We start from the raw sequence: 27,214 nt of genomic DNA, 5'->3' as shown, positions 1-27,214 counted from the left end.
CTTGCAGCATCGAATACGGCACGGCTCTGTAGTCTGCTGAGAAGTAGACGTGAATAAGGACGACCTGCATTACGGCGTGATTGACGCTGTTATAAGAATGAGCAGAGGGGGCACAGAAGGCGTGGGGGAGGCCTCGCCGGGGAAGCCCTGTCTCCGCCGAGTCCCCGGGACTCGGGCATAGGGAGCGGCTCAGGAAAACTTGGGAGAAAGCCAGCGGGAGATCACGGCAAAGCTGCAGAACTTGAGTCTGTCAAAACGAAGGGTCGTGTCGGGGGGCAGTGGTGCCGTACAGCAGGAAAATGCAAAGAGGAACAGTCGTCATCAAGGAAGCCTTCTCTGCCATGTTAGGAAACGTGGACTTTATTCTTTGGGCAAAGGGAATCCTTGGGAGAGCTTGGAAAAAAGCAAAGATCAAGCCTGTTAATATCCCAGGGGAAATATGACAGAAACTTACACTAAGACAGCAGTAGTAGAGGTGGAGGGGAACCCTGGTTTTACGGAAAATCGAGCAGGACTTAGTAATCGTTCAGATATAGGGATGAGGGAGAGGAAGGAATCCAGGGTTCCTGGCTTGGTCAGGTTTCTCGGAATCAGCTTTCTGTCCTGGTTGTACCACTCTCCAAGACCAGAAGCCAGGAGGGATGTGTTGAGGGAAGAAACATTCCATTTTGGACACGTTGAGTGTGAGACGTTGTGGCCCATCCAAGGGATGGTGGCCAGCAGCACCCGAGTGTTCAGATCAGGAGCTCGGAAGAGAGGTCTGGGCTGCAGACTCAGATCCAAACATCAACACCACGTGGAGGCAGCTGAAGCCATGGGACAGCATAGGCCAACCAGGAGCAGAGAATAGGGCCCAGAACAGAACTGTGAAGAGAACCAGCATTTCAGGATGAAGAGACTAAAGAGACAGAGAAGGACAGGCTCAGGGGATAGGAGGAAACCGAGAGATATATTAGCATGTAAGCCAAGGAAAGAGTGTCTCCAAAAAGGATGGAGTGGAAAAAAAAAATATGGACCAACTAAGAGGTTATTTGATAACTATCAAAAAGTATTGGTTGGCTTCAGCCGCATCCCTGGACAGCAGTTCTAGTGGGTCGGTAGGGGCAGAAGCCAGGGTTTTGTGGACTGAGGACAAGAGGGAAGCGAGCAAGTAGCAACAGTGAGCATAGCTTCTCTCTCAAGCAGTGTGGCCATAAACCAGAAGAAAAGCAGTGGAGGGAGAAATGGAGTTCAGGAGCTAGCGTGTTGCTTTGGAGTTAGCTGGCAGACTTGTGCATGTTTAAGTCCTCGCGGGAGAGAATAAGAGAAAGCCAGACCTTTAAGTGGAAGGAAGAGAATGTAATTCTTGGAGGAAGCCTCCTGGGATGCTTGCAGTTGATGGAATCACAGCTCAGCTGGAAAGATCTGTCTGAGGAGGAGGGCGTGCCATTGTCAGAGGCACAAAGAAGCAGGAAGCACTTCAGCCCAGGGGATGGGGGGTGGGGTGGGGGCTGGGATTGAGGGAAGGTACCGGGACCTCCCTCCCTCCCCTACTTCCTTGTCTCTGCACTGCACTGTAGAGAGGAAGCTGCCTGCAGGGTGTCAGGTGCAGAGGTCAGTCAGTTCGGGCTTACAGAGTGCAGAAGATGAAACAGACAGGACTGGAGAAATACAAAAGGCGGCAGCAGTCAGAGCTTCGGCTTGCTGGGAGGTCTTGATTCTTTGGTATGCCCATCAGAATCCGGACTCAGAAAGAATGTACTGTGTCTAGCAACGAAAGTGCTGCTCAGCAACGCAGAGCCGTCTGAGCAGGAGAAACCACGAGGGGGACCTGGGAGAGGGCGAGGGCTGTGCCTTGGGTGGGGGTAGGGGAGACTGCATGACAAAGGCACGGAGAAGGGAAAGGGCTAGCGGGCCCCTGAGAGCGGTCAGGAGTCTGGCAAGGAGGTCACTCGAGATGCCAGGTGCAGCCCTGAACGTCGGGGACCCTGCGCCCCAGACCGGTTGGGAAGCGTGCCTATTTGGTACAGCTTGTGGGAGCAGCAAGTGAGATGAGACGAGAGGTTGGGGTTCGACTGTGCAGAGCCCCGAGTGCAAGCCAGGTCCATCGCTTTCCAACATGTGGATAAGGGCAGGCTCTGCTCCGTTCACTGCTTATCTATGACAGGCCCCCGATGGTGACTGCGCATGGTAAATGCTCACCAAATACGACTCAGGGGCCCTTGCTCCCAGCAGCTCACCCCTTCGGGGACAGACCTGTCTGCCCGTCAGAGCAACTGCTGACACATATCCTGGCAGGTGACGTGTAGCTGTGCCTGCCTTACCAGGTACATCAGTCCCGTAAAGGTGCTTGAAGTACCAGGGGCCACAGCACCCTGTTTATCACCGTCGGCAGAGCACCTGGTAAGTGGTCCGTGTAACTGGCGCTCGCTAGTCCCTAGTCGCTCGTCCTTTCCTTGTCCCTTGTAGCCAACCGAACCCTGAGTGGCTGAGGGGAGGGGGCAGGAGGCCCAGACGCACCAGACCTCCCTCCCCAACATCCTCGTCCCTGGCCTGGCCCTCGTGGGAAGAAATATGGCGGATATGTAAGGCGACCACACCTCCCAGTTCACGTCTGCTGTCCCGGAGGAATTCGTACCAATGTTCCCATTCACTCTTAATAGTGTCCGGATTATATGGTAGGCCTACCAATAGCCTTCGCTGGGGTCAAAGCTTCTGTTCTTGGGAAAGCTTAGGTTTGCAAAGCAGAACCATTAGTCGGACACAGAGAGAGCCGCGTCTGGCTAGCAGCTTGGCTAAATTACATGTTTATACCTTATCACATATGCCCTGGCCACAGTCACACCCATCTTTCGTCGGTTCTACCGTCCACAGAGCCTGGGGAGGGAGCCCCGTCGCCAGCACACGGGGAAGAGGGAAGGTATTGCAGGGGGCGCTCATACTGAAGGGAGAGCCCTCCACTCTCTTCCACCTGGCCATCGTGTGATGGGTTACAGTCAGCAGGCCGCTTGGGGCATCCTGGAAGGAACCTGTGAGCAAGGGGGTTAGGGCCGCACTCCCTTGCCCCGGTCTAGCTTTTTGAGAACGCTCAGCCCAAGGAGTCTTTGGAAATGTTACTGTGACGGGGACACTATCTTAACTATCTGGCATTTCCTGACACTCCAAAAGTGCCCTCTACCCTTACTCCACACTCACGGCCAATTTTAAGAGTCCTAAATGGCTACTTAGGGAAATAAAAGAGGGAGGGAGGGAACGGGGAAGGAAGAAGGAGAGAGCCGGAGGGAGGAAAGGAGGAAATCTTCCCTCACTGAGGGCGGGGGAGATTTTCCCCAGGGCCTGGGGTGGATGGGAAGAAGATGGAGGCGAGGGGCATGCTGGGAATTATTAAGATGAAGTCGAATTAAAATGCTCATTGAGCTCAAATTCACAAGAGCTTTTCCTTAGCACTTCCTCAGAATATAAGACAAGGTCTCTACCCTTGAAGAACTTGTAATAATTCAGGTCAGGCTATGATCAAGTACAATGATAGAATACCAAGGAAAAAAAAAAAAAAAAAACCGAGAGTCGTTCTCAAGCTTTATCCTGCGAAAGAATCCTTGGGGACCATTAAACACAGATCATTGGGCCCCAGCAATCTGGGCTGGGGCGGACCCGTGAATGTGCATTTCTGACAAGGTCCCTGGGGATGTCGTTGCTGCTGGTCTGGGGGCCACACTTTGAGAACCGTTTCCAAACAGAATCTAGAGATTGACGTGACTTGAATTCATGTGTTAAGCTCCGCAAAGGAGGCGGCATTTGAGGTGGGTCTTAACAGATGAATAGGGTTCGGGACTCCAAATGATGACAGCTAAGAATTCTTAAGTGCTTACAATGTGCTGGGCACTGAGTGTTAGCATTCAACTTTCATTGTTCGTTTAATCCTCCTAGAAATCGGATAAAGTAGAGAGATACAGTTATCGTCCGCAGAGGCAATGAGGGATCAGGCGACCCAATGTGCTATACCAGCTCAAAACAGTGTTGAGGGGACACAGCACAGGAGTTGTTGCTGAGGGTTCTTTAAGGTCCCCCAGCTGGAACTTCCTTCCCCTGCCCAGATCTCAGCTTCTGCTCCAAGATCCTCAGCTGCCATGCCGTGTGCCCAGCCCTCCAGGGTTCAGGAAACAGATATATGTGGCCTTGGATTTGATTTCCTGCCAAGGCACCGGACTGGCATTGCTTCCTTCAGACGTAGTCGAGGAAGGAGAGGTGCTTGTCCATCTTCCCCCTGCGAGACAGTCACGGTCACGGAGGTCCTTCCTGGCAGAGGGCAGAGCCCGTGGGACAGCGCTGAGAGGCAATCTGGGGACCCGCGAGCCGCTTGGCATCCCTGGAGCACGAAGCGCGAGGAGGGGCAGGAGCAGAGCGGGAGTGACCTTCAAGGCCCGGCGTCTCCGCGTGGTGCTTCGGAGCCTCTTTCATGAGCCTCTGGTCCTGTCGGATGGCAGCCGCAGCCAGAGAAGGTATCACAGAGGTGGCGGGGACAGTAATGAGGGACTTCGGGGGCAGCCGCGGGCCAGCTCCGCAGGACTGAGGGACTTCCGGGCCAACTCCATGGGCTCTGCGGTAATTATCTCCCTGCCAGGGAGGTGGGGGCAGCAGGCCCCAGCAGGGCGGCAGGGTTACCCGACGCTCACCAGAGGCTGCTTTGCTAGATGTGAGGCTTCTAGTTCCCCCGACAGGAACGTGCTCTGGAGGAGGGAGCAAGGAGGTTGAGAATCAGGACAGAGGTGACATAGAAGTCAAAATCGCCCAGCCAGACACATCAGAGGATTAACTCAGGACGTGCAGAGACGTGTCAGGAACAGTCACAGGTTTCCGCGTTGTGCACACAGGTCCCAGCAGACAGGCCGTGCCTCCGAGCACACGAAACGCACGCAGGTGCGCCTAGACAACTCCAGACAACAAAAGCCACACTCCTTTGGCTAACCTAAGGGACCAGGTGAGTCTCTCTGGGTCACTTCCAACACCCGGAGTCAGGCGTCAGCTTTGCCTCTGCCAAGGCTTCCCGAGCTCCAGTCTTTTCCTGAGTTCCGAAAACTACCTGGTTCCCCGGTACACACCTTTACAAGTACCGTATACACTCGGTGGGTATAAACGCCAGCCTGGGCGAGCGTGAGGGGTGAGGTGAGGAGCGAAGAAACGCTCTTTAGGAAAAGAGCTCTCTCCCCTCCCTACTGCCTCCAACCGCCAGCCTTCTCCCACACCTGCCCGCCTCCCGGACTAGTCATTACCTTCTCCTGTGAGATCTGTTCCAGAAGCAGCGTTCTCCCCGGGGTCTGTAGGTGGTAGAGGGCTTTCTACTATTCCTGCCTCTTGCCGCCTCTGTCCTTTGTCTCACCCTAGTACCAGCCAAACTCCTGAGCCCCAATTTCCCAGTGAATTTTCATGGAGAGATACGACTCATCTCCCGGGCTCAGCCCTGTCCGTGGCTGGCGATGGCAAGCCAAAGGTTCCTGGGGTGTGAGGTGGAGACCTGATTTCATCTTCGGTCCGGCTCCTTCGATCTGGGTATTTTTAAAGCGGTACCTCTCAGCATAGAGTGGTATTTATACTCTAGCCCTAACTTTTCTCCCGTTAAAGGAGAATAGAAGTGGGAAGAATGCTGGCCAGGGGCCCAGGAGGCCAGATCCTAGCCCTGGCTCTACTTGCGCCTTGCCGTGTGGCCTCGGACAAGCCACCCAACCTCTTTGGGCCTCAGCGCCCTCATATCATGGAGCACGGAGGCAGCACCTCTGAGCTCGAAAAGCTTTTCTCTGTTGTGTCGTCTCCCCCATGGGTCTGGCGTCGACTTGCTTCTCATCTTACTGGTTGTCCCCGGGCTCCTGCCCTCTTAGGAAGAGCCTCGTGCATAGCTGGAGGAATCACGTGGGTATCTCTGTGATGCCATCGAAGGGGCCTGCGAGCCCTTTTCCTGGTCAGGTGGCAGGCACGCTGTCAGCGAGAGGCTCTCTGCTCCTGGGATGAAATGGAATGGGAGGTAGCACACCTGCTGTATTTTCCTCTGACCAGAGCACCTGGTCTCTCCAGCGAGGACGAGCGCAGTGTGGCGGTGTGGCTGCCGCTTGGGGCAGGCGAAGGCAGGTCAGAGTTTTGGAGAGATGGAGGCACGAAGGCGTCCCACCGCAGGGACCCCGAGGAACCTTAAGACCCCTCCCATCCAATTCGGGATGCTGGGTTTTCTGATTTGCCGAAAGCCAGCGAAGCAGCAACCTTGGTACCTGGACCAGGGAAGTCCTGTCGCTGTGTCTCATCACTGCCCCTCCCCAAGCCCGCGGCCCACGTTGCTAGTTTAACCCTCAGTTCTTCCCCACTGAACCCGAATCTGGCCACGGAACACTTCAGGCGGCCTCAACGATGGCAAAGAGAGAAAACGTGTTTCCATCCCTGTCTGAGACCCCGTCGGTTCTGACTGTCGGTCACTCAAACCCAGACCTGGTGTCTTCAAATTCGCCCTTCTAGAAGGTGCCCGCTCTGCCTGCACTCTAGGGCGGTGAGGGTTTGGCAGGCAAAGGGGCCATCTGTCCCCTGTATTCTGGCCTCCAAAGTCCTAACCGGTCCTGGGCTCCTCGCTCTGATCAAGCGAGATGAGAGGGAGTCCGGCCAGACCCCCAGCCCTGCCCTGGACTTCTCACCCATGCCTCCCACCGAAGACCTGAGCCACCTGCTTTAGAGGCTAAAGGAGAAGTGGCTCCCTTCACGGCTGCCCGGGCCCCGTGGCGCCCGAGTCAGGGACAGGGGTGAGGCTCACCTTCTGCTGCTTCGGGTGGGAGCAGCCGCTGCACTCACAGTGGCAGGGGTTAAACTGGCATGAGCTTAGCATGTAACTGTGGCTTGATTTTGAAAGGGAGCAGGGCAGGTTAGGGTTGGCGGGTAACCACGTACCTGAGGAGAACTGTCAGTCAGCGCTGTTCAGATGCAAACTGCCCATTGGGAGGAGGACGGCACTGCCAGCAGCTGACCACTGAGACCTGCACACAAAAGGCTGCCAGGCAGGATGGCTTTTGACTCCTCCCAGCAAGTGGGAAGCAGAATCGCTTCCGATTGTTCACCCGACGGGGTGACTCAGCCTGCCAGCGAGCTCCCTTTCACTTTCTGCCTTTCCAGGGAGCCCAAGTGGATTGAATTGAGAGCTGCGTGGGCCCCTGCTTCCAACCCATGGCAGCCCGCTCCCCCTCGCCCCGCTCCGCCTCGCGGAGAGCTGCGCTGCCCACGCTGCCCGACCCCCTTCCTCCTCCGTCCTCGCCTCTGTTCCATTCATCCATTCACTCAGAAAACACGTATTGAGCTTTGCGCAGGGAACCCTCCAGGCATCAGCAAAGCGAGCGTTAGGAGGAGGCTTGCAGGCCGGGCTGAGATGATTAACCAGCTCCCAGGCTCACCCCTGCCCCAGCCCTGGCCGCAGCCCCAATCCTCATCCAGAGCAGCAAATGGCAGGAGAGGTCAAGAACAGGAATACAAACACTGGAATTCCAGATAAGGAAGCTCAGTTGAGCAGTGTACTGAGGGCGGGACAGAGGATCAAGGGGAAAGTCATCTTGAAAAGGAAGTCCAGTAACCCTGGGCTCGCGCTCTATTTAGCCCCAGAGAGACCTTGGCTGGGGAAGCCAGCGGGGGGCCACCCAGGGCGCCCCCAGCCCCAGCCGGCAGATGCTGCTCCCACACTCTGCATGCCCCCCTCCTCCCTGTCCTTGAGGCACCAGGCCGGGTCTGGCCCAGCCCTGCTCTCCTAGGGAGATGGGGGTGGGGTGGTAATCCTCCTCCAAAGTCCTGCTCCTCTAACTGCAGGACAGGTGAGGATCTAGTCCTCGCATCTCTACACACGGCATTATGATTTCACAAGCACTTTGGTGTGACTGTGCCCCGGATGGTCTACTGTGGTCCAGGACGTTCAACTGTGTGGTTTCATCTAGTCCCGTGAATACCCGCAACGTGTCGGCCATGTTTATCTGACGTGGAAGGAAATACACAGAGATGCAAGAAGGTTCAGTCTTATGCCAGATGACAGGAGAGACCCATCAGTCCGTGACCCTGTGTCAGAGTCCTAATGCCATCACGCAGTGGCACATGTGCCTCAGAGGGCCCTGCTGACCTGTGGCTCCCCCCTCGGACCCGCCGCTGCGCGGCCCAGGCCCCGCCCTAAGGGGTTCCCCCTGAGGGGACAGACAAGTCACTGCAAACTTGCTTCCAGCGGCAGAGCTGGAGGGAGGCGGAACCAGGGGTCGAGCTGAGCTTCCCCGACTCCCGCCAAGCGACTTTCCTTTCTAGACTGTCCCCAAAGAACGGCAGCTCTGCGTGTTTCGGGGCGATCGGCACCACGCGGGCAGAGACGCAGGAGGGAAGACTGTAAAGACGATGCCGGAGACGGGGCGACCTGACAGCACCTCGTGGGGGGCCACGAGACGGCGTCTGAGTCAGCTCGGGCCGCTGTAACCAGCGCCGCAGGTGGGGCTCAGGCAACAACACACCTTTGCACCACTCTGGGGCTGCAAGTCTCGGGTCAAGCGCTGGCAGATTTGGTCTCCGGCGAGACCCCTCTTCCCGGCTTGTAGGCGGCCACCTTCTTGCTGTGCCCCCGTGTGGGGGAGGGGAGAGAGAGGGAGAGAAAGGGCTAGAGAGGGAGAGAGAGCGAGAGAGAGCGGGAGAGCTCTCTGGTCCCGTCTTATTCAGGGCGCTAACCCCATCCTGAGGACCCCACCCACGTGCTCGTCTCACCCTAACCACCTCCCCGGCCTCACCTCCTGATGCCCTCCATCGGGGGTTGGGGCGTCCACGCATGAATTTTAGCGGGGCACAGACATTCAGTCCGTAACGGGCAGACCATAGTGTGAGACCCTTTATTTACTTCGCCCCGGGCTGCAGGCAGAGGCAGCTGCTTTTCCTCGCCTGCCTTGAAACAGAGATTTTGGCTTGTACTTCTTTGTCTTGGCCACAAGTGTTGAGCAGGACCGGGAGGTGAAGAACCCGACAGAGAGGGTAGGTTTCCTTCTTCCCAAGGTGGCCATTGACTCAGAAAAGATTTAAAGAGCCGGAAGTTGGGGTTACAGCCAGGTGTGGATTCTAGTTCTGTAGGCCTGGCTCTCGCACTGCATGTGTGGCACCTGGACTGACTACACATCCTTCCTGGGCTCCACCTGCCGTGTCGAGGACCCCGTGCACCCCTGGGAGCTGTTTTTATTAAAACATGCGTTGAGTACCCGTTGTGTGCTTAGCGCTGCGGTCAGCGCTATGTGGGACGCAGACTCCGCCTTTAAGGGGGTTTAAAGATAATGAAGAGATACGCCTTCACCCTACTGTAAGAGCTGTCCCCAGGCCGTGCAGGCCGAGCACCCAGTGAGGGAGCACCCTAGTGACTGTGGCCCCGCTGAGTGGCTTCCCGAGGTAGGGGGGAGGGGGGCGGGACTGGAGCCAGGCCGGGAAGAGGCAGCGGTCTCCCTTCGCAGGAAAGCTGCGGGTTCGCTACTAGACGCGAGTTCTTCGTGAGAGGCTTGCCCTTCTTCTAGGCACCCTACATGACGACACTCAGCGCGTGTCCACCCCCCTGAGAGACAGTGTGACTGAATCGTAGTGTCTGTGGCATTCTCCACGTTCCACAGACGGACCCGAACTGAGGATGCAGAGGCGTGGCTGCCGGGGCTAAGGCTGGACGTTGTCCTGGGCCGTGACTCCTGAGCAGGGGGACAGCGGTAGGCGGACTGCGGGTCCCAGCCCAGCAAGCACCAGCCACTGCTGGAGGCGGGTCACCCTTCCCCCACACGGGGCCCACGCAGAGCCTGTGGCAGCTTCCTCAGCCTCCTCAGGCACCAACCCCGAGGGGATCATCTCTGAATGGAGCAATGCCTAGAGCCGGCGGGATGGCGTGCCCCCCCACACACCCCCTTTACGCATGTGGCCCATAGAGAGCGAGGAGCTGCCCTTCCCCAACTCTGGAAAACGGAAGCGGGTTGGCCCTGTCCTGTTGTAAACTGGAAAGAATGCTGGTTTCGAACCCAGAACGTGTGGTGTGACTGGGCAAGTCCGTCCCCGGCTCTTGGCCGCCTCCGTGCAGCATCTGCATCATGAAGGAGTCGGGGTAAAGGATCGCTAGTATCTTGCACGGCTCCAGCGTTATGGAATTTGGACCGTGGAAGGTGCTGTCCTCCATGTCCAGGCTGCCGTAGAGCAGGAAGGTCCCTCATCACCTACAGCAGAACGACCTCTCTGGCCAAGGCTCCTTCACCTCACGCTGTCACCCAGGTCCCCCTCCCACCTCTGCTCTGCCAAAAGCCTCCTCTTGTTAATCATAGCAACATGCCCCTCCCCCACCCCAGGGTAATATGGGGAAGAGGGATTTGGGGCTCTGGTCCCCTCTTGCTGTCCTCCTTAGACATCCTGGCCAATATGGGTCTCAGATGCCACCTTCTAGAGAGTTTCAGTGTAAGGGAGGAGGTGCTTTAAAAATTAGATGTCTTCCAAGACTCAGAGAAAACAAATCTCAGAAAAATCCCCACACATGTGGGGAAGTTACCATATAACAGAAGGTTTTGGCGACATTGGCGACAAAATGGAAACATCAGAGTCGAGAATGGTCAGTGAAATGGGGTTTTGCTACACAGAACCGCTACACAGCAGGGCGAGTGGGTCCCAAGGCGCAAACTGTTAAAGGATCCGCATTGCAGAATGATACATGTAATGTGATACTATTTATACAAAGTGAAAAACAAAGCAATGCATAGGGTATTCTTGTGTTGAAAATATTTTTGGTGATCAAAACACGTACCCACAACATTTATGATAAAGTTCCCCCTGGGGAGACAGAGATAGGGGAGCGGAAAGGACTAGAGAATGGGGATTTCAACTTAGATTTCTATTTCCGAAACAAATATGACAACATTTTAACCATTGTCGATTCTGACCGCGTCACTCATGTTGTTGTAATAGAATTTCGGTATTTCAAAAACTGATTAAAATTAAGTAAAAGAAGAAAGCTCTGATAGCGAGGTCTGATAGTGAGGTGCCCAGGCGGAGCCTGGCTCACCGCGGTCCGGGCGGCCGCCCCTCTGACTGCTGGACCCTTCCTTTGGCCCCCTTTGAAGTAGGTCCGAAGTCTGTCGCAGTCCTGGGGAGGGAGGGCTGCAGCGTCCCGGGGAGGGACAGGCTGCGCTGAGGTGATATAATGTCTTTACTTTCACTTCCTCTCCCACCTCCCACCTCCCCGGTTCATAAAAGGAAGCCGAGGAGTCTTTCATTAAGACAATAATCTAAGACCAAGTCCTTTGTTCTTCCGCAGGGCCCCAAAGCTCACGTTTGATCCCCCGAAGCAGGATATATTAATCTTTTTAACCTGGGTCAACCAAGGGTGTTCTGGGTCAAGGATCTCTTAGAAGTCATGGCCTAATCCTTGAGGAGGGACATTTTTCTGAGCAGGGGGTCAATAACTCTCACTCAGTGCTCAAGAGGTCTCAAAGAAAAACTGAACTGGACCCCGCCCAGAGAGGGCTGGAGACTCCGCACCGGCCAAGGGGAGGGGTACGCCTGGCACTCCGTCTGTCTTTCCTGGGTCCAAGGGCATCCTGGGGAACGGGCAGTCCTCGGACCACTGAGGCAGTGCTGGTGGCTGGCCAGATTGTTCTGGAAGTCCAGGCCTGGGGTGCTCCCGCAATCAGCCGTCTTTGTGTAATTGAGTATCTCGGAGGACTGGCCTAGAAAATAATGAGAAAACACAATAACCAGACGGAAGTCCTGTTGCAGAGCAGGTGTGGTTGTCTCCGCTCTACGAGTAAGGAAACTGAGGCACAGGGAGCGTCCGTCATGTGCTCCAAGTCACACTGAGTCAAAGGCAGAACTGAGGTCCTGGGCACATTTTCTTTCCGTTCTTCTAAAACCAGGCTTCTCGACTTCGGCGCTGTTGGCAGTTTGGGTCAGGTGATTCTTTGTCGCAGGGGCTGTCTCACGCTCCGTGTAACTTAACTGGATCCCAGTCATGACAGTCAAAAACATCTTGTCTCCGGATGTGCCAAGTTCACCCCGCTGGAGGACCACGCTGCCCTAGAACACCACACCCTCCCGCAGTTCTCCCTGAGGGGCCGTTCTGGCAAAAAACCTCATCGAGCTGCCTCTCCGTGAATGCCATCTTCTCCGAGGCCTTCCCTGGACACTGCCACTGGGGTAGTAAATGTGCGCGCGCACACACACACACAGGCACGTGCACACACAGACACCTACACATGCACACACAGGACTCCGACACACCCAGAGACAGACGCATGCAGACGTGTGTTCCTCCTAAGCGCTCCGGCTTTCGTTTTCCGTTCTAGGTGCTTACTACTCTCCACGTCTCCCCTCCCTCGCCCTTCGCTTTGCATACTTGACCCTCGTCAGCAGCGGAATAAATATTTGTTGACTAGACAACCAGATGAGCCCCCCGCGTGCAACCCCATCGTCTAGGCTCAGCCCGCAAGTGACATTGCATGGCAGTTACTGGGAACATGCCCTGCTGGGTGGGCTCGGGGGTGGGCGGCGCAGCCCCCGTGGGTGCCAGAGGAGGCCGCTCAAGGGAGCCAGCAAGTCCTCCCAGGGCCCGGGGAGTCCCCGTGGGCCCGCAGTGCGTGGCGGCACCTCCTCGGAGGGAGGGCCTGGGCAGAGCAGAAACGCCCTCGGTGGCAGCAGTGGCTGTGGGTGCTTGGTCGACCCGCCCGCCCGGACCACTCCCTGCGAGAATGAGGAGAGGAGGAGAGATGGGGAGGAGGAAGGAGGGAGAGGCGGGAGCAGGAAGGGAAATAATACGGGGGGGGGGGGGCGACAAGGAGCTGGGTGTCCGGAGGCCGAGCGTCCTGATCTGTGGTGACCTCTCCGCACCGTGGGGGGAGGGGACGGTGGCTCTGGACCCTCCCTGTCCCAGGGCCAGAGCGGCTCCTCCCGGAGGTTTGGGATGGGAGGGCGAGCAGCAGCGTTTCTCACCTTCCTGAGTCTAGACAGGCCCCTCTACATCTCCATATTCCAGGATGGGACCGTCAGTCAGAGGCATGTGACCCTGTGGCGTGACCCCTGGTTTCCTTCGGGAAGGAGGGGACAGAATGGAATGGGGGTGGCCTGCCTCGGGAGTAGAAGCGGCTCAAACCTGAGGGCTTCCCAGGATCCAGCGACACTGCCTGACCCGGCGCGGCAGCCACGGTCACTCGTGTGGGCCGGGCGGGGAGGCGCGGGCGCTGGGCCTGGGGCAAAGCCGCCTCCTGAGTGGCCGCGGCCGGATTCTGAAAAGCATGGGTGAGGGGCTCCTTCTCCTCTGGCTGTTCTCTTTCCCTTTCTCCTCTTAAGACCCAAAGTCTAACTCTTGCTAGATTCCTTCTGTGAGATCAGCGGGAGGTCAAGCGGAAGAGGTTACTTACTACCTGCTGACTCGCTTGCTCTCAGGTGTGAGGGTCTCTGGTTCCTTCCCTTTTTCATCCCTAGTCTCTTCCTTCCCCCTGCTCGAATCTCCAGGAACGTACGATTGCTTATTGTCCACCCTGAGCGCGCACTCCCGGCGGGCAGTGGGATTTGTTTCCCGGGAATAAAACTGTGCCCCTTGCCGCTGCTTCTTGAGGGCAGAGGTGCAAGTCCTGCAGGGCTGGGTGGACGGGAAAACCAGGGCTGGGAACGCGGCTGAACCACAGCCAAGTTTTCTGTGATGCTCTCTCCAGGCCGAGAATGAAACAAGTCCAGACACGGAAAGGTAATTAGCTTAGTTCCAAGTGGGTCTGGGGATAATCTCAGACTTCAAAGTTCCTGTGTGTCAAGGCCTGGGGAGTGGAGAGCAGAGGACGGGGAGCTAAGAATGCACTCAGGGGACCGGACAGAGGCCGCCGTCCTCCACCCCCTCCTCTCCTTTGCTCCCTGGGGCCCAGCACAGTGCTTGTGCTTTACGAGTCATCCAGGCTGCTGCTCAGGTGAACGGAGGAGCTCACCTGCACCTCAAGCCTTGTCGTCATCCACCCAAAAGGGAAATGAAGCTGTGGCCAGAGGCTCGCTCTCCCCCAGCCCTGGAAACTCGCTTTGCTCTCCAGAAGGGACCCGTAACATCTCCGAGCCTCGCCTACAGTCCCCGGCGACATGCTGTAACGTGGACTCCTGGAACTTGGGTCTGGGTTCCACCAAGGTCGTTGGCCAGTTGGATGACGGGGGCCAGGTCATCTCACCTCTCTGAGCCTGTGCCTCATTTCCCCTCATTTCTGTTCTAGGAGCTATAGCTGCAAAGCCTTTGCTCTCACCGAGCGTATATTCTGGGGGACACTCACAATCACGAATTTACAAATCAAGATTATGACAGATTAAAGCAAGTGATATGAAGGAAACGAGCAGGTTGGAATGAGAGAGTGAGTAATGGGGAGATGGGTTTTCCCCAGGGCGACCAGAGAAAGCCACTTCGCAGGGGTGATGTTCAAGGCGAGAGCTACAGGATGAGAAAGAGTGTTCCGTGTGAAGAGCTCAGGGAAGAGGCGAGTCAGCAGGTGCGGAAGCTCCTCGGTGGGAGAAGGCTTGCTGCATGCGTTCGACCAGCAGCAAAGTCACGCGTGGCCATAACTCCGGTCGTGAGCGAGGCAAGCGCGGGGTGAGATGCGATCGGCGCAGCGGGCGAAAACCAGGGCCTGCTCGGAGCTTCGCGAGGAGTCTGCCTCACCGTAAGGAGCACGCGAAGCCCTCGAAGGGCTTCCATCGGGGAGCGAGACGACCGTGCCACCCGGGATGCATGGGGAAAGACGGACAAGGAGGCCGTCTCAATGCGCAGCCGAGAAGAGACGGCGCAGGAGCAGGAGGGCGCGAACAGGCCCAGGCCGCGTGTCTGCCCGACGCCGGTCTCGCTCGCCTGTGTTCTGCGCTTCCTAAAGGCGACACCCTTCGCTCATGCTTCCAGCGATCACACACACACGCGCACACACACACACACACACACACACGTCTACGGAGCACCTGCCAAGGGCCAGGCGTTGCACCAGACCTCCGTGGCTTCATCCTCGTACTGGTCCTACGAAATAGATTATTATATTTTATTGTGCAGACAAAGAAACCTCAGAGAAGTTGATTTCCAAATCCGGGTCTGCCCAATGTCATGACCGACTGTCTTATCTCCACAACACAGTCCACGCAGGGTCTCACAGGTGTGCGATTGGACGGGCCGGTTGCCCAAGAGGCGTAATGCGCAGAGCGCTGGAGTGTCTTTTGGCCAAAAATAGCTTCCCTATGTAGAGACAGCAGTAGATTTTTTGCCTCCTAGGACCCGAAGGCCTCAGCCAAGAGAGGGGTGGATGACCTGGGGGTCAAAAAATACATTTTGTCATTGTCAACTGTTAAGCGAGCAGAGGCACGTCATACTCCTGGGCAGCGCCGCCAGGGAGGGGTGCAGGGAAGTTGCATTTGAAGGGCGAGAGCCCGGTCCGGAGCATGAGGTGGGGCATCGGAAGTGTCACAGGGACGACGAATGCTGGAGAGAACAATGGTGGTAATATCGTAATAGACACCCGCGAAGATGCCCACCATATATTGAGTGCCTACTGTATACTCTGCATTCAGTAAATGTCCCAGGCCCGTTATTTACGGTGGTGCTTAATACACTCGTCATAACGATCCCCGGTTTCTTGATTCTAAGGGGCCATCCGCTTAGTGTAAGCTTTTCCTAGGAAAACGTGCTTAACACTTACATAATAATGTCTTTGTTGTGTTATGCTTTGACTAGTGGAAGAAAGAAAACACTTATTCACACCGCAGTCACTGACTCACGCTGGACTCCCAGCCCTCACACCCAGAGTTGAGGGTCTTCTGGCTCCTTCCGCTGCACGTGGGCGACTAACTCTCCGTACCTGCTCGGGACTTTTTTTTTTTTCTTTTTTTCCCCTTCAGGATCAATAATGTAATTTAGAGCACAAAGAAGAGCAGAGAGTTCCTTCCGATTTCTTATTCTACTAAGCTCATAGGTTTTTCTTCTTCCTTAATCGCATCGGCCGTCTTTTGACTGAGACTCACTCTTCCACGAAGCATCACGGACGCACAGCCTTTCCTTGCTTTGAAAAGCGCGTGGCTCCCGGATCTGCCTAACTCTGCGAGGATGTCACATTGCCGTCCCGGCGTGTCCCTTTGCCTGGCGGGGTTGTTACTGTTTTCAGCATTGATTATAAGATGCCTTCCTATTACTCTTTAAAAAAAAAAAAAAAAAAATTTAAGTGTGTCTTAGGATTAGCTTACGAAAGTGAAGGCTGAAGGTGTTGGAGAGTCTACCTCACTTGTCACAGCCGACAGGCGGCATCAGCCGGAACCCAAACCGTCGATCGTGTACTTCTCAGCATTCGAGGGCGCAGTTACTTCCCTCCCCTTTCTCTCTTGAACGCTCTCCGGTCAGGCCTTTCCTCCCGCCGCTCCTCCAAACCCGCTCTTGCCAAGGCCACCGATGGCCTCCCCACGGTCACGCCCACCGGCCAGTCCTCAGCCATCCCTTGACTTCCGCAGCACTGACACCATGCCACGAGGCGACGTCTGCCCCTGCCTCCCCGAGGTCTCCTGCGTCGGCCGGAGAACCCGTCTCGGGTTCTCTCCTCTCCCCCTTCACCGTCCTGACCCCGCAAACCAGTCCTCAGACGTCTCTCGCCACCCTCCCTTCGCTTCCTCAGGGACCTTCCCGGGTCTCACAGATGGCTTCTCTACGCCAACAACTTCTACGTGGACGTCTGCAGCTCCCGCCGCCCTGCTGCACACCTCATCCCTCCTTCAGATCTTCAGCCCAACTCCTGTTTTTCACCCCATCTCGTTCTAAACCGGCCCCTTCTGCGGTCTTTGCCTCTCAATGAACGGCCACGTCCTCCTCCTCCTCCTAGTTGCCAGGATAAAAACAGTGGAGTCGTTCTTGATGCTCTCTCGCTCCCTGGGTCCAATCCTTTAGCAAATTCTATCAGCTGGACCTGAAAATTACATCTAAAATTTAATCCAAAGCTACCACCCTGGCCCAGCCAACAAAACTGGCCCGCCCAGCTATCCAGGCCCCCCTGACAGCCTCTTCTCCACTCAGCGGCCAGAGGGACCCTCCTCAGCAGATCAGATCAAGGTGTCTCTGCTTAGAGCCATCAGAGTAGCGACCAGAGCCCTCAGGCCACCAGGCTCTGTGAGGGCCAGCCGGCGACCCCTGACTTCCCCCGCCTTGCGGCCCACTCTTAACTGGTCTCCTTACTGGTCTTACGTGTGCCAAGCACATGCAACCGCAGCTCTGAGCTGCCTCTCTCTCCCCCAGCTTTGCACATGATCTGCTCCCTCATTGTCTCGGGAGTCTCTTTCAATGACACCCCAACAGAGAGGCCTTCTTTCTGCTCTCTCGATAAACAGCCGCCCTCCAGAATTCCATCCCGCGCGGTCTGCTTTATTGCCCTGGGGCACCTCCGTCACTCGAGATGGTACACAGTGTTGGTTTACGGCCCGGCCACACTGCAGTGATCGCGAGCCCGCGAGCACAGGGGACGGTAAGTGGCGTCGTCCCTACCGTATGCCCGCGCTCAGAACAGAGCCCTCCGGAAGCAGGTCCGAGGTGAACGTGTAGTGAGTCGGGGACAAAGGAAGGATGGAGGGCCTCGTCGCAGAGACGGGGCTAAGCTTCTGCTGAGAGACACACACAGGAATCCAGCCCAGAGTGGTGGTGAACGCCAGCTGAGGCCACACACCGGCACGAGGCCGACAGTCAACAAGCGCCGTGAGGGAAAGGTCACAGGAACTCCGAAGAGACGCACACATGCCCCCACTGCCCAGACCCAGCAACCCGAATGGCTCGCTCCGAGTCGCCGCCGCGGCTTGTGGTGACCGGCCCGGCCCACGCTGACCGCTGCCCTGTGTCTCCTTCCAGGTCCGCGTTCTCCCAGGCTCCGCGAGGCTTTTGCTATGACCGCAGTGCCCCGGCCGAGCCAGGACTGCCCCGCGCTGCCACGGCCACACCAGGCACCCGCCCTGCCCCGCCCGAGCCGGGCCCCGCGTCGCCATGGGCAGCGTGAGCAGCCTCATCTCCGGCCACGGCTTCCACAGCAAGCACTGCCGGGCCTCGCAGTCCAAGCTGCGCAAGGCCTCCCACCTCAAGAAGCTCAACCGCTGCTCGGACGGGCTGCTCCGCTTCGGCTTCTCGCAGGACTCGGGTCACGGCAAGTCCAGCTCCAAGATGGGGAAGAGTGAAGACTTCTTCTACATCAAGGTCAGCCAGAAGGCTCGGGGCTCCCATCACCCCGATTACACTGCGCTGTCCAGTGGGGACTTAGTGGGCCAGGCCGGGGTGGACTTCGGCCCGTCCACCCCACCCAAGCTCATGCCCTTCTCCAATCAGCTGGAAATGGTAAGTGTGTGTCCATGTGGGGGGGCAGGGTGTGTCTGGTAAGGGCGGGGGGTTGGGGACGGCAGCAGAGAGCAAGAGAGGGGTGGCGAGCTCAGGGCAGGAAGGGGCAGCAGTGGCCATCTGAGTGTTTACATCTCCAATAGGCCAGAGCGGCGTGGGGAGGGCAGACGCCCTCAGCCCGCCACGGAGGTCAAAGGTTAGATGGGAGCCCTTAAGCAGAGAGAAAAGGGAAAACAAAAGGCTCTCCGAGCTCCCCTGGGGTGGCACTGGATTGTCAAGGCGGGACCCACGGCAGCATTTTCGAGCGCACGGTCGGAGAGGGAGTTCTGTCCCCGTCTGGAAGAGCAGACAGAGGCCGCGTGGGGCGCTGGCAGCTTCTGCCAACGGAGCCACGGGGCCGGGGCTCCCCCTCATTTGCTGCCTGGTGGCGCAGCGGCTGCTCTTCCAAGCTGGGCCTGATGAGGGCTGTGCGACTCTTACCGTCGCCTTTAGCGGAAATTGGGGCACACGAGCCTTACGTGCTCAGGACTCCGGCCCTCGTGGCTGGCTCTGGCTCCCGTGGGAACCCAGTGGACGCGGCCCCTGGTCAGCCCCCGCCCGACCCTGGCTGGGGCGGACCAGGAAGCAGCCCCTCGTGTTTGCGTAGAGCCTTGATCCTTTCAGACTAAAGGGTTGTCGACTACAAAGTACTCTACCTATGACGATGGCAGTTGTTAGAACAGGGTTACTCCGTCAAGGGATCCTTCCAAGCCTTCGAGGAGGCCACGGTGGTGTCCTCGCCCCTGGCCTACCGGAAGGGTAGTGGAGGTGGCAAAGGGTCAGCTTCCACAGGGACACCATGCGGACCCAGTCCAGCGCCCCTGCCCGCACCACACCTGGGGAGGTTGGGGCGAGCTGGCCACAGGTGGCAGGTCCTGGGTGATCCTTAAGAACATCCCCCAGGCGCAGAGGAAATTCTCCTGTTGCGAGAGATTCAGCACATTCAGCAGCTGCAGAGCCCCAGGCGAGGCCGCCTGTGGCCACGACCCAGAAGGGTGCCCTGTGGCCGCTGGGAGGGGACACACGGGCTCAGTGTGCCTCTTTCCTCCCCAGGGCTCGGAGAAGGGTGCGGCGAGGCCCACGGCCTTCAAGCCTGTGCTGCCGCGGTCAGGGGCCCTCCTGCACTCCTCCCCCGAGAGCGCCAGCCACCAGCTGCACCCCGCGCCTCCAGACAAGCCCAGGGAGCAGGAGCTGAAGCCCGGCCTGTGCTCCGGGGCGCTGTCGGACTCCGGCCGCAACTCCATGTCCAGCCTGCCCACCCACAGCACCAGCAGCAGCTACCAGCTGGACCCGCTGGTCCCAGCCGTGGGGCCTGCCAGCCGTTTCGGGGGCTCGGCCCACAACATCACCCAGGGCATTCTCCTGCAGGACAGCAACATGATGAGCCTGAAGGCGCTGTCCTTCTCCGACGGGGGCAGCAAGCTGGCGCACCCGGGCAAGGCGGACAGGGGCTCCGCGTGCGTCCGCTCGCCCATCCCCACGGACGAGGGCGCCATCCAGGAGCTGGAGCAGAAGCTGCTGGAGAGGGAGGGCGAGCTACAGCGGTTGCGCCGCAGCTTCGAGGAGAAGGAGCCGGCCTCCGGCCAGGCCTACGAGGAGCGGCCATGGCGCTGCAAGGAGGAGGCGGAGGGCGCCGAGCAGAAGGGCGGCGGCAAGCCGAGGCCGGCGTCACAGAAGCGCGCGCGCACGCAGCAGGCGCTGCACCTGCAGGTGCTCCAGCTGCAGCAGGAGAAGCGGCAGCTGCGGCAGGAGCTCGACAGCCTCATGAAGGAGCAGGACCTGCTGGAGACCAGGCTGCGCTCCTACGAGAAGGAGAAGACCAGCTTCGGCCCAGCGCTGGAGGAGACCCAGTGGGAGGTGAGGCCGTGGGCTGGGTGGGGTGAGAGGTGGGGTGGAGGCGGGGGGGGGGGGGGGGGGGGGGGGGCGGTGTCTGGTGCCGGCCCCGCCCCTCCTCCAGGTTCTGGCCAGCGGTGTGCGGAGGCGAGCTGCCCCAGCACGCTGGGCCAAAGGGCTGGCTTTATGACCCAAAGGAGGAGCCCATGGTGACCATGCCAGGGACATGCGCAGTCGGTGCTTCCCACCCTCTCCCCGTCTCAGGGCCTGGCGGCCCCACCAGAACTGAATTCGCTAACCACGTGGCAGACTGGGAAGCTGGAGCCCTGAGTCGTGAGGCCCAGCGGGGCGTCTGAGGGCCGGGCACTTGATCCACTCACAGGAGGCTCAGGAGAAGCGCAGCCTGAGTTCAGGCTGGTCCAAGAGCCCAGGGAGAGTGGGTATTTGTTACTTGTGAGGGGTGAACCCCCAGCCCCTGGAGAGAGTGACCCCACTTGTGGCAGGTCTCAGGGACAGAAGGGGCCACTCGCTATGGAAGGGTCAGTGGCGCTTCTGATGGACCAGAAGAGCGAGCAAAGGGCCCACGCCCACACGCACACGCGTGCACTCAGCCGTGGAAGCGAGGCCGGCGCCCCGGCCTTGCTGGAGACCCGGCTCACCACCTCAGCCCCCGCCCCCCCACCTGAGCCGCTCCTCTCCCTGGGAGGCCTAGCAGGCGGCTCAGGGCAGGCGGGGGCGTGCACACACACGGCAGCTCCGCTGTTCACCCCAGGCAGACTCCCCGTGGGAAGGGGCCGAGGGGTCACTGTGACCGGTGAGACCAGCGCCGGCACCACCCCCGGAGCACAGGCGTCTGTTCACACTGGAGCCTCCTGTGCGTATCCTGGAAGTGAGAGTGACAGTGTTCCCAGGAATGGGGGGAAAAGACCCTTTCTGTGGAAGACATGGGCGGGGGACCAGGCAGGCGAGAAGGGAGAGTCACGTCCTGTTCGCCAGGTTTCCCAGAGCGGAAAGGACAGTAGCCATTGGGGCATCGATGTTGGCACAACGGACCCTACCCCGGCCTTCGTTCCTCAGCCAGGGCTCGGGGACACTTCGGGGTGCCTCAGAAACAGGAGTGAGTGCTGGCGTTAGGCATCCATCCTTGTTGGTCCAGTCTGGAACTGAGCGGGACGTTGCTCTGACCTCATTCCCAGCTCGTCCAGTCAAGCTGTACAGTAAAATACTAAGTAACAAATTAAATATTTATAATAACATATATTCAGATACATTTATAACAATAATAATAATTTATAGAGTGTTTATTAAGTGCCAGACCCTTGATTCTCTGGTCTGATCCTTACAACAACCCTATGAAGTAGGCACAGTTACTAACCCTTAATTCACAGTTAAGGAAACGGGGCACAGAGAGGTCGTGATAGCAAATGACTTACCCAAGGTCACCACAAAGTAAGTATCAGAACCAGGACTTGACCTTGGAAGTGTGGCCCCGGAGGTCACATTTTTAATCACTGCGCCATGGTGCCACTGCAGAGACAGTCACCCGGGTCATGAATGGTCAAGTCAGGGTCCCAAGCCAGGCGCCTGCCTCAGCCAGGGTCGTGCCCCTGCCTCTGTGAAGCAAATGCAGGCTTGACCTTGGGAAGCCATTCCCGCCCCGTGGTGGGAGGGGGCGGGGTGCAGTGTTCTCAGGGGGCTCACGACAGCAAGGGGGGTTCTACGGTGAGAGGAAAGTGTGGGGGGATCGAGGTGGTTTTTCGACGTCCTCCTGGTCTCGTCCCAGAGCAGCTGGGCACACAGCCAGACTGGCCTCGGTCTTCTGAGCCATCCACGGCCCCAAACGGCCAAGACCCAGAGATGCACGGGTCCGCGTCAGTGCCTTGGTTTCATTCGCGGACCTCGGACACCTCTCGATGGGGAACAGGAGTAGGGTGGTGGAGGCATGCCGCAGAGAGAACACAGTAGCCTGTCGTTCGGCAGGCGGGAGTCGCGTCTCTGACCCAGGCGGGGCGGACGTGTGGCTCATCCTCACTCCATTAGGGGGGAGAGGGGGAGCTGGGCGTGTGCAGGGGTGAGGTCAGAGGGCGTGTGCATAAACGTGGGTGATAGAAGCGTGGCAGACACAGAAATCGATGCCACCCATGTTCGTTGTGGGTGACGGAGCTGCCAGCAGTGGGCACAGGAGACCGCTGACCACTGACTGACACGCAGCCAGAGACTTGGCTGTAGATTGAGATTTCGACTCTGACTTGGTGGTGAGGCAGTTGTGTGGACCAAAGAAGCCAAACGACAGAATGGAAGGGGCCTCCGGGAGCGGCTTGGCCTCTGTGGGCCGCCCAGACCGCCATGCTCGGGAACCCCCCGGAGGCTCCGTGTCAGGACGGTTTCATTCCGTGAGGCAGTGAAGATGTCCCTTGCCTTGGGCGGGGCCCTCTCACCTCTTGGCACTCTCTCTTCTCCCCTACCCCGCCCCGCCCCTCGGCAGGTGTGCCAGAAGTCAGGCGAGATCTCTCTCCTGAAGCAGCAGCTGAAGGAGTCCCAGATGGAGGTCAACGCCAAGGCCAGCGAGATCCTCAGCCTGAAGGCGCAGCTGAAGGACACGCGGGGCAAGCTGGAGGGCATGGAGCTGAAGACGCAGGACTTGGAGGGCGCTCTGCGCACCAAGGGCCTGGAGCTGGAGGTCTGCGAGAACGAGCTGCAGCGGAAGAAGAACGAGTCGGAGCTGCTGCGGGAGAAGGTGACCCTGCTGGAGCAGGAGCTGCGGGAGCTGCGGGCTCAGGCCGCCCGGGGGCTGGGGCCCGGGCCCGCCTTCGCCGAGGACATCCCAGCCCTGCAGCGGGAGCTGGAGCGGCTGCGGGCCGAGCTGCAGGAGGAGCGGCAGGGCCACGACCAGATGTCCTCGGGCTTCCAGCACGAGCGGCTGGTGTGGAAGGAGGAGAAGGAGAAGGTGATCCAGTACCAGAAGCAGCTGCAGCAGAGCTACCTGGCCATGTACCAGCGGAACCAGCGCCTGGAGAAGGCCCTGCAGCAGCTGGCCCACGGGGACGGTGCAGGGGAGCCGCTGGAGATCGCCCTCGAAGGGGCCGACATCCCATACGAGGACATCATCGCCACCGAGATCTGAGGGGCCTCCTGGGAGGGCGAGAGCTGGGCCCCGGCGCAGCGGGGCGGGGCTGCTGAGCCTGTCCAGGATGGCTCCCCTCTCCTCTCCTCTGCTCAGTAACTCTGCTCCTCTGCGCCGAGGGGCACAGACCTGGGGTCCTCGATGGGGGAGAGGGAGGCGCGGAGGGGAGGGGAGGGACTGCCACACGGCCTCGCCTCCCCTCTCCCATGGTCCAGCGCTCACCAGTCTGGAGCCCTCCAGACCTCTAGCTTCCCCAACGGATGGGCCCAGGGGTGTCCGTCATCTGGTTAAGGGCTCCCGAAACCTTGGCCTTTGTTCACATCCTTACGGATACCCTCCCCCGAGGATGGGGCAGCTGCCGTGAAGACCAGTGGCCACCTCTCTTCTGGCCTCTCTTCCCAGGACTTTTCTCCCCCGAATACACAGGGACGCCTTGGGAATCGAAAGAAGCCATTTGTGACCAGAGTCCTTGTAACTTGACCTGGTCATAACCCAAGCTCTTCCTCTGGCTTCGGAGGTGTGAGGGTTGGAGAGGGGCGTGGAGAACTCGGCTTAGCAACATCAGCCCTGTCCCTGACGCATTGAGTCACAGAAAGTGGTGGGAGGTGAGGGGGAGCCGAGGTGGGGGGTGGCCCAGGAGAGTCTACTCAGCAAGGACAGAGGAGGCAGACGGAGAAGCAGGTGTCAGGGCCAGAGGCTGCTGGGCCTGCTAACTGGAGCTGAGCAGCCTGGGGCAGCTGGTGGCCTTTGGCCTCAGTGACCACTCTTCTTAAAGCCATAGATGCCGAGGACCTGGGTGAGTGCTGGAAGGGCAGACTGAAGGCACATGGCAGAGGCAGGTGTGGCTTGCCAGTCGTCCCAGGGGGAGCATCCGGGTAGTTCCTGCTGGAGGCTGGCAGTGGGGCCCCGCCACCTGCTTCCAGGTGGCCAGAAGCTACTCCGAACTCATTTTCTTCCCAAGAATCAAGCCTTCGCTGGATCCAAAATAACCGACGTCCACTCAGACGGCACAGGGTGGTCGGGGCAGCGGCGTCTTTTCCCTTTCGCGTCTCTAGTTGCGATTCAGACGAGAGTCCTTTCAGGTCACGAGGGGTCCCCAGCGTGCCGATGGCCGGAGCCCCAGGCAGGGAGTGAGAGGTGCAAACACAGCCTTATGAACAGCCCCTGGGCCGCTGGCTGGCCTCCCTCTGCCCGAGCCCCGAGGAGCCGGACTGTTAAGAAGCCCGTGCTCCGGGAGGCCGGGGTTTTGCTTCTGAAGATGTGGAGAGCTGGGGGAGGACAGAAAGGTAGAGCTTCTCCTTCGCTTGTTTCAGGAAATTTTCTTTTGTTCTTTCTTCTTCCCTTCCTTTCTCGTCTTTTCAGAAGCGAGCCAGATCTCGCAGGCAGCCAGGCTGTTCCCTGTTCTATTTTTGACCGTAGCTACAGCTGCTGTTCTTAGGACAGCCGGCGCTCCTGGGGGCCTGTGCCTCGCGCCTGCACGTGGGGGTGGGGGTGGGGAGGCTGCTGTGGCCAAGGAGATGAGAATATCCGGGCACCAAACCCTGTCTGTCTCCCCGACCTCTGCCCTTCAGCTATAGGCCCCAGGAGCGGGGCTGCTCCTCTCCCTGCACCCACCCCCCACCCCCACCTCCAGGGCCCACCGTGTTCTTTCGCTGAGTCTGGGCTGAGGGAAGGGCCACCTTGTCTTGGGCCCGGTCCCCAGGGTTAAGCTCTGCCTGCCCCGCTGCCTTCCACGACAGAGGAGCATGTACGGAATGTGAAGCCATGTCTTAGTCATAGGCTAGATTTAAACCTGGAATCCAGAGGCCGAGAGGCCCCTCCCTGCTCGGTGGCAGCACAGTGCAGACCCCTCAGGCGAAGATGTCCCATTCCCCCTGCCGTGGGTGGCTCTCGGTCCCTCCCCTCCCACCAGCCTGTGCCTTGTCGAAGTCCTTCCTCCCAGTGAGACTTCCCTACAGGACAGAGAAAGGGGCTGTTGCTCCCTCCCCAGGCTGGAGACACCCCAACACCCCTCCCAAACAGTAGCCCCTCACCCAGAAGAGGTGGGTGCTAACTGCGCTGTGACCCTGCCCCGTTACCCAGCCCGAGACCCTGCGGTGGCCCGCGGGGGCACCAGAGTGTGTCAGTATCCTGTAACATAGCGACCTCGCCACGCCACTGCGTGGGTCTCCTTCCCTTCCCTGTGGATAAACGTCCTTTCTCCTCCTGAACCAGGCCAGACACAGCCTCTCCAGAAGGAGGCTCTGAACGGCAGAGGCTGAGCAGGGACTGGGGAGGTCAGCCAGCGCGGGCCTCAGAGCAGGCGGCCTGGCTGGGGACCAGCGTGAACTCACCGTCCTTCCTTCTGAACACTCCTGCTGGCATGCCTGCTCGCTCAGTCAGACCCGCCCCACCCCCCTGCTCCCCGAAGGATGCCTGGCCGAAAACGCTCCAGCTGTCTGCAAAGGAAGAGCAGCATCAGGAACCACCTCAACCGGGAGCGGCGCTTCCTCTGGGACTCAGACGGCCAGACTCTCACGGCGCGTCCACTGGGGATCTCTCCTCTGGCTGTAGCTCAGGTGACTCCTGCTGGGCACACTCAGCCCCTGGGAGCACCGAGCTCTGGGGGGGACTGAGGGCCGTCTCTCCCTGAGAAGCACCTACTGAACCTCCGCCCCTGCCCTGCTCTCGTCCCAGCCCAGCTGGGGCCGCTCTTGGGTCAGAGGGCCGCACACGCCTGGGCCGGGCTGGAGCAGCAGCTTCGGGTGAGGGCGTTCCCTGTGGGCTCCGAAGGTTCGTGCAGAAGCCGTGTGCCCCGTGCAGGGGGTGATCCCCTCACAGCCACTGCGGTTGGTCCCTGCGGCGCCTGCCGGCGGAGCCGGAACCCCCGCCGTGGGTGGACCAGCGGGATGGACCGGCGTTTGGAAGAATATGTACAGTTATTTTTCTCTTGGTTGTTTCCTGTTGTTCGGTTTGCTTTGCTTTTGACAGCTTTGTTTTATTTTATTTCGATGCCATGTTTGGGCCGTGTAAACTATTTCTGGTAATTTTATGTTTTTATTTATGAATAAAGAATGCCCTTTCTCATGCCCTCCGTAGCCACTTCTGTCCACCCACGCTCCCCTTGGGTCTTCTCCATTTGGAAGAAGAAAGGCGACTCCCTTCACACCGGTGAAGGAGGTCGAGACTGCCTCGACGAGGTCGGCATCGGCTGGCGAGGCACAAGCCTTGGACTTCCAGCTGGCCCCTGCCACTCGCCAACCCTGTGGCCTCGTCTGCGAATGGCCCCCAGGCTGACCCCAAGGTGGGGAAAGGAGACCCGCCAAGGGGCATGGTCCTCGGCAAAGGCAGAGTCCTCTCTGAGCCCCTGCCTCAGGCTGCCCCTGCCTCACTCCTCCAGCTGGCCCCCTCACCAGCCAACCCTGGGCCTGTTGCACATGGCCTCTTGGACAGGAGACCAGAGTGGCCATCGTTGCCACTACCCAGGACCTCCGAGCTGGGAAGGTGCAGCCCCCGCAGGGCCCGACTGTCCTGCCGGCTCCATGCCAGCCTGCTTTATTCACCCACACAAGTGTTCCCTACTGCCTTGGGCTCAGATCCTAGGCTCGAAGGGCTTCCACTCAGGTGGCAGGTGACAGAAGGGACGTAGAAAGGGAATTAAGAGCGTGAGGCAGCCTAGGGAACCCTGGCGGGGTAGACGGCAGTGCCTCTGGCGTAGGAACGATCAGGGTGTTCGGGGAAGGTGGTAGGCAGGAGAGGAGGAAGGAGGAAGGGAAAGGCAAGACACATCCCAAGGCAGGCGTTCAATCGGCCAGGGGCCCCGCCTGCACGCTCAGGTGCCGGGAGCAGCTCTGGAGGTTGGAGAGAGCAGAAGGCCCGGCCGCTGTGAGCCTCCGGAGCCCGAGGGGGCT

At 58.9% G+C, this 27,214-nt stretch overlaps 1 protein-coding gene and 1 long non-coding RNA gene across 2 annotated transcripts in view; one reads left to right on the top strand and one right to left on the bottom strand.

The window, feature by feature from the left end:
- The window catches only part of LZTS1 (leucine zipper tumor suppressor 1), a 50,185-nt gene extending 23,791 nt beyond the window's left edge, over positions 1-26,394 (top strand). Inside the window, exons 2-4 of the mRNA XM_016132439.2 lie at positions 17,852-18,328; positions 19,421-20,224; positions 22,686-26,394. Of these exons, the coding sequence (XP_015987925.2) occupies positions 17,984-18,328; positions 19,421-20,224; positions 22,686-23,324 (1,788 nt within the window). The 5' untranslated portion in view covers positions 17,852-17,983 and the 3' untranslated portion in view covers positions 23,325-26,394. The remainder of the gene's footprint in view (positions 1-17,851; positions 18,329-19,420; positions 20,225-22,685) is intronic.
- LOC118612460 lies at positions 784-7,215 on the bottom strand. The gene is made up of 2 exons (XR_004954949.1): positions 6,901-7,215; positions 784-5,973 (listed from the first exon to the last, which is right to left on the bottom strand). It is a non-coding gene; the product is annotated as an uncharacterized LOC118612460 (long non-coding RNA).
- Positions 26,395-27,214: the final 820 nt, after the last annotated feature.

This window comes from Rousettus aegyptiacus, unplaced genomic scaffold (assembly GCF_014176215.1).
Source record: "Rousettus aegyptiacus isolate mRouAeg1 unplaced genomic scaffold, mRouAeg1.p scaffold_m13_p_16, whole genome shotgun sequence".
Lineage (NCBI taxonomy): Eukaryota > Metazoa > Chordata > Mammalia > Chiroptera > Pteropodidae > Rousettus > Rousettus aegyptiacus.
Note: the sequence above shows the minus strand (reverse complement) of the source record. Positions and strands in the feature narration are given on the sequence as shown.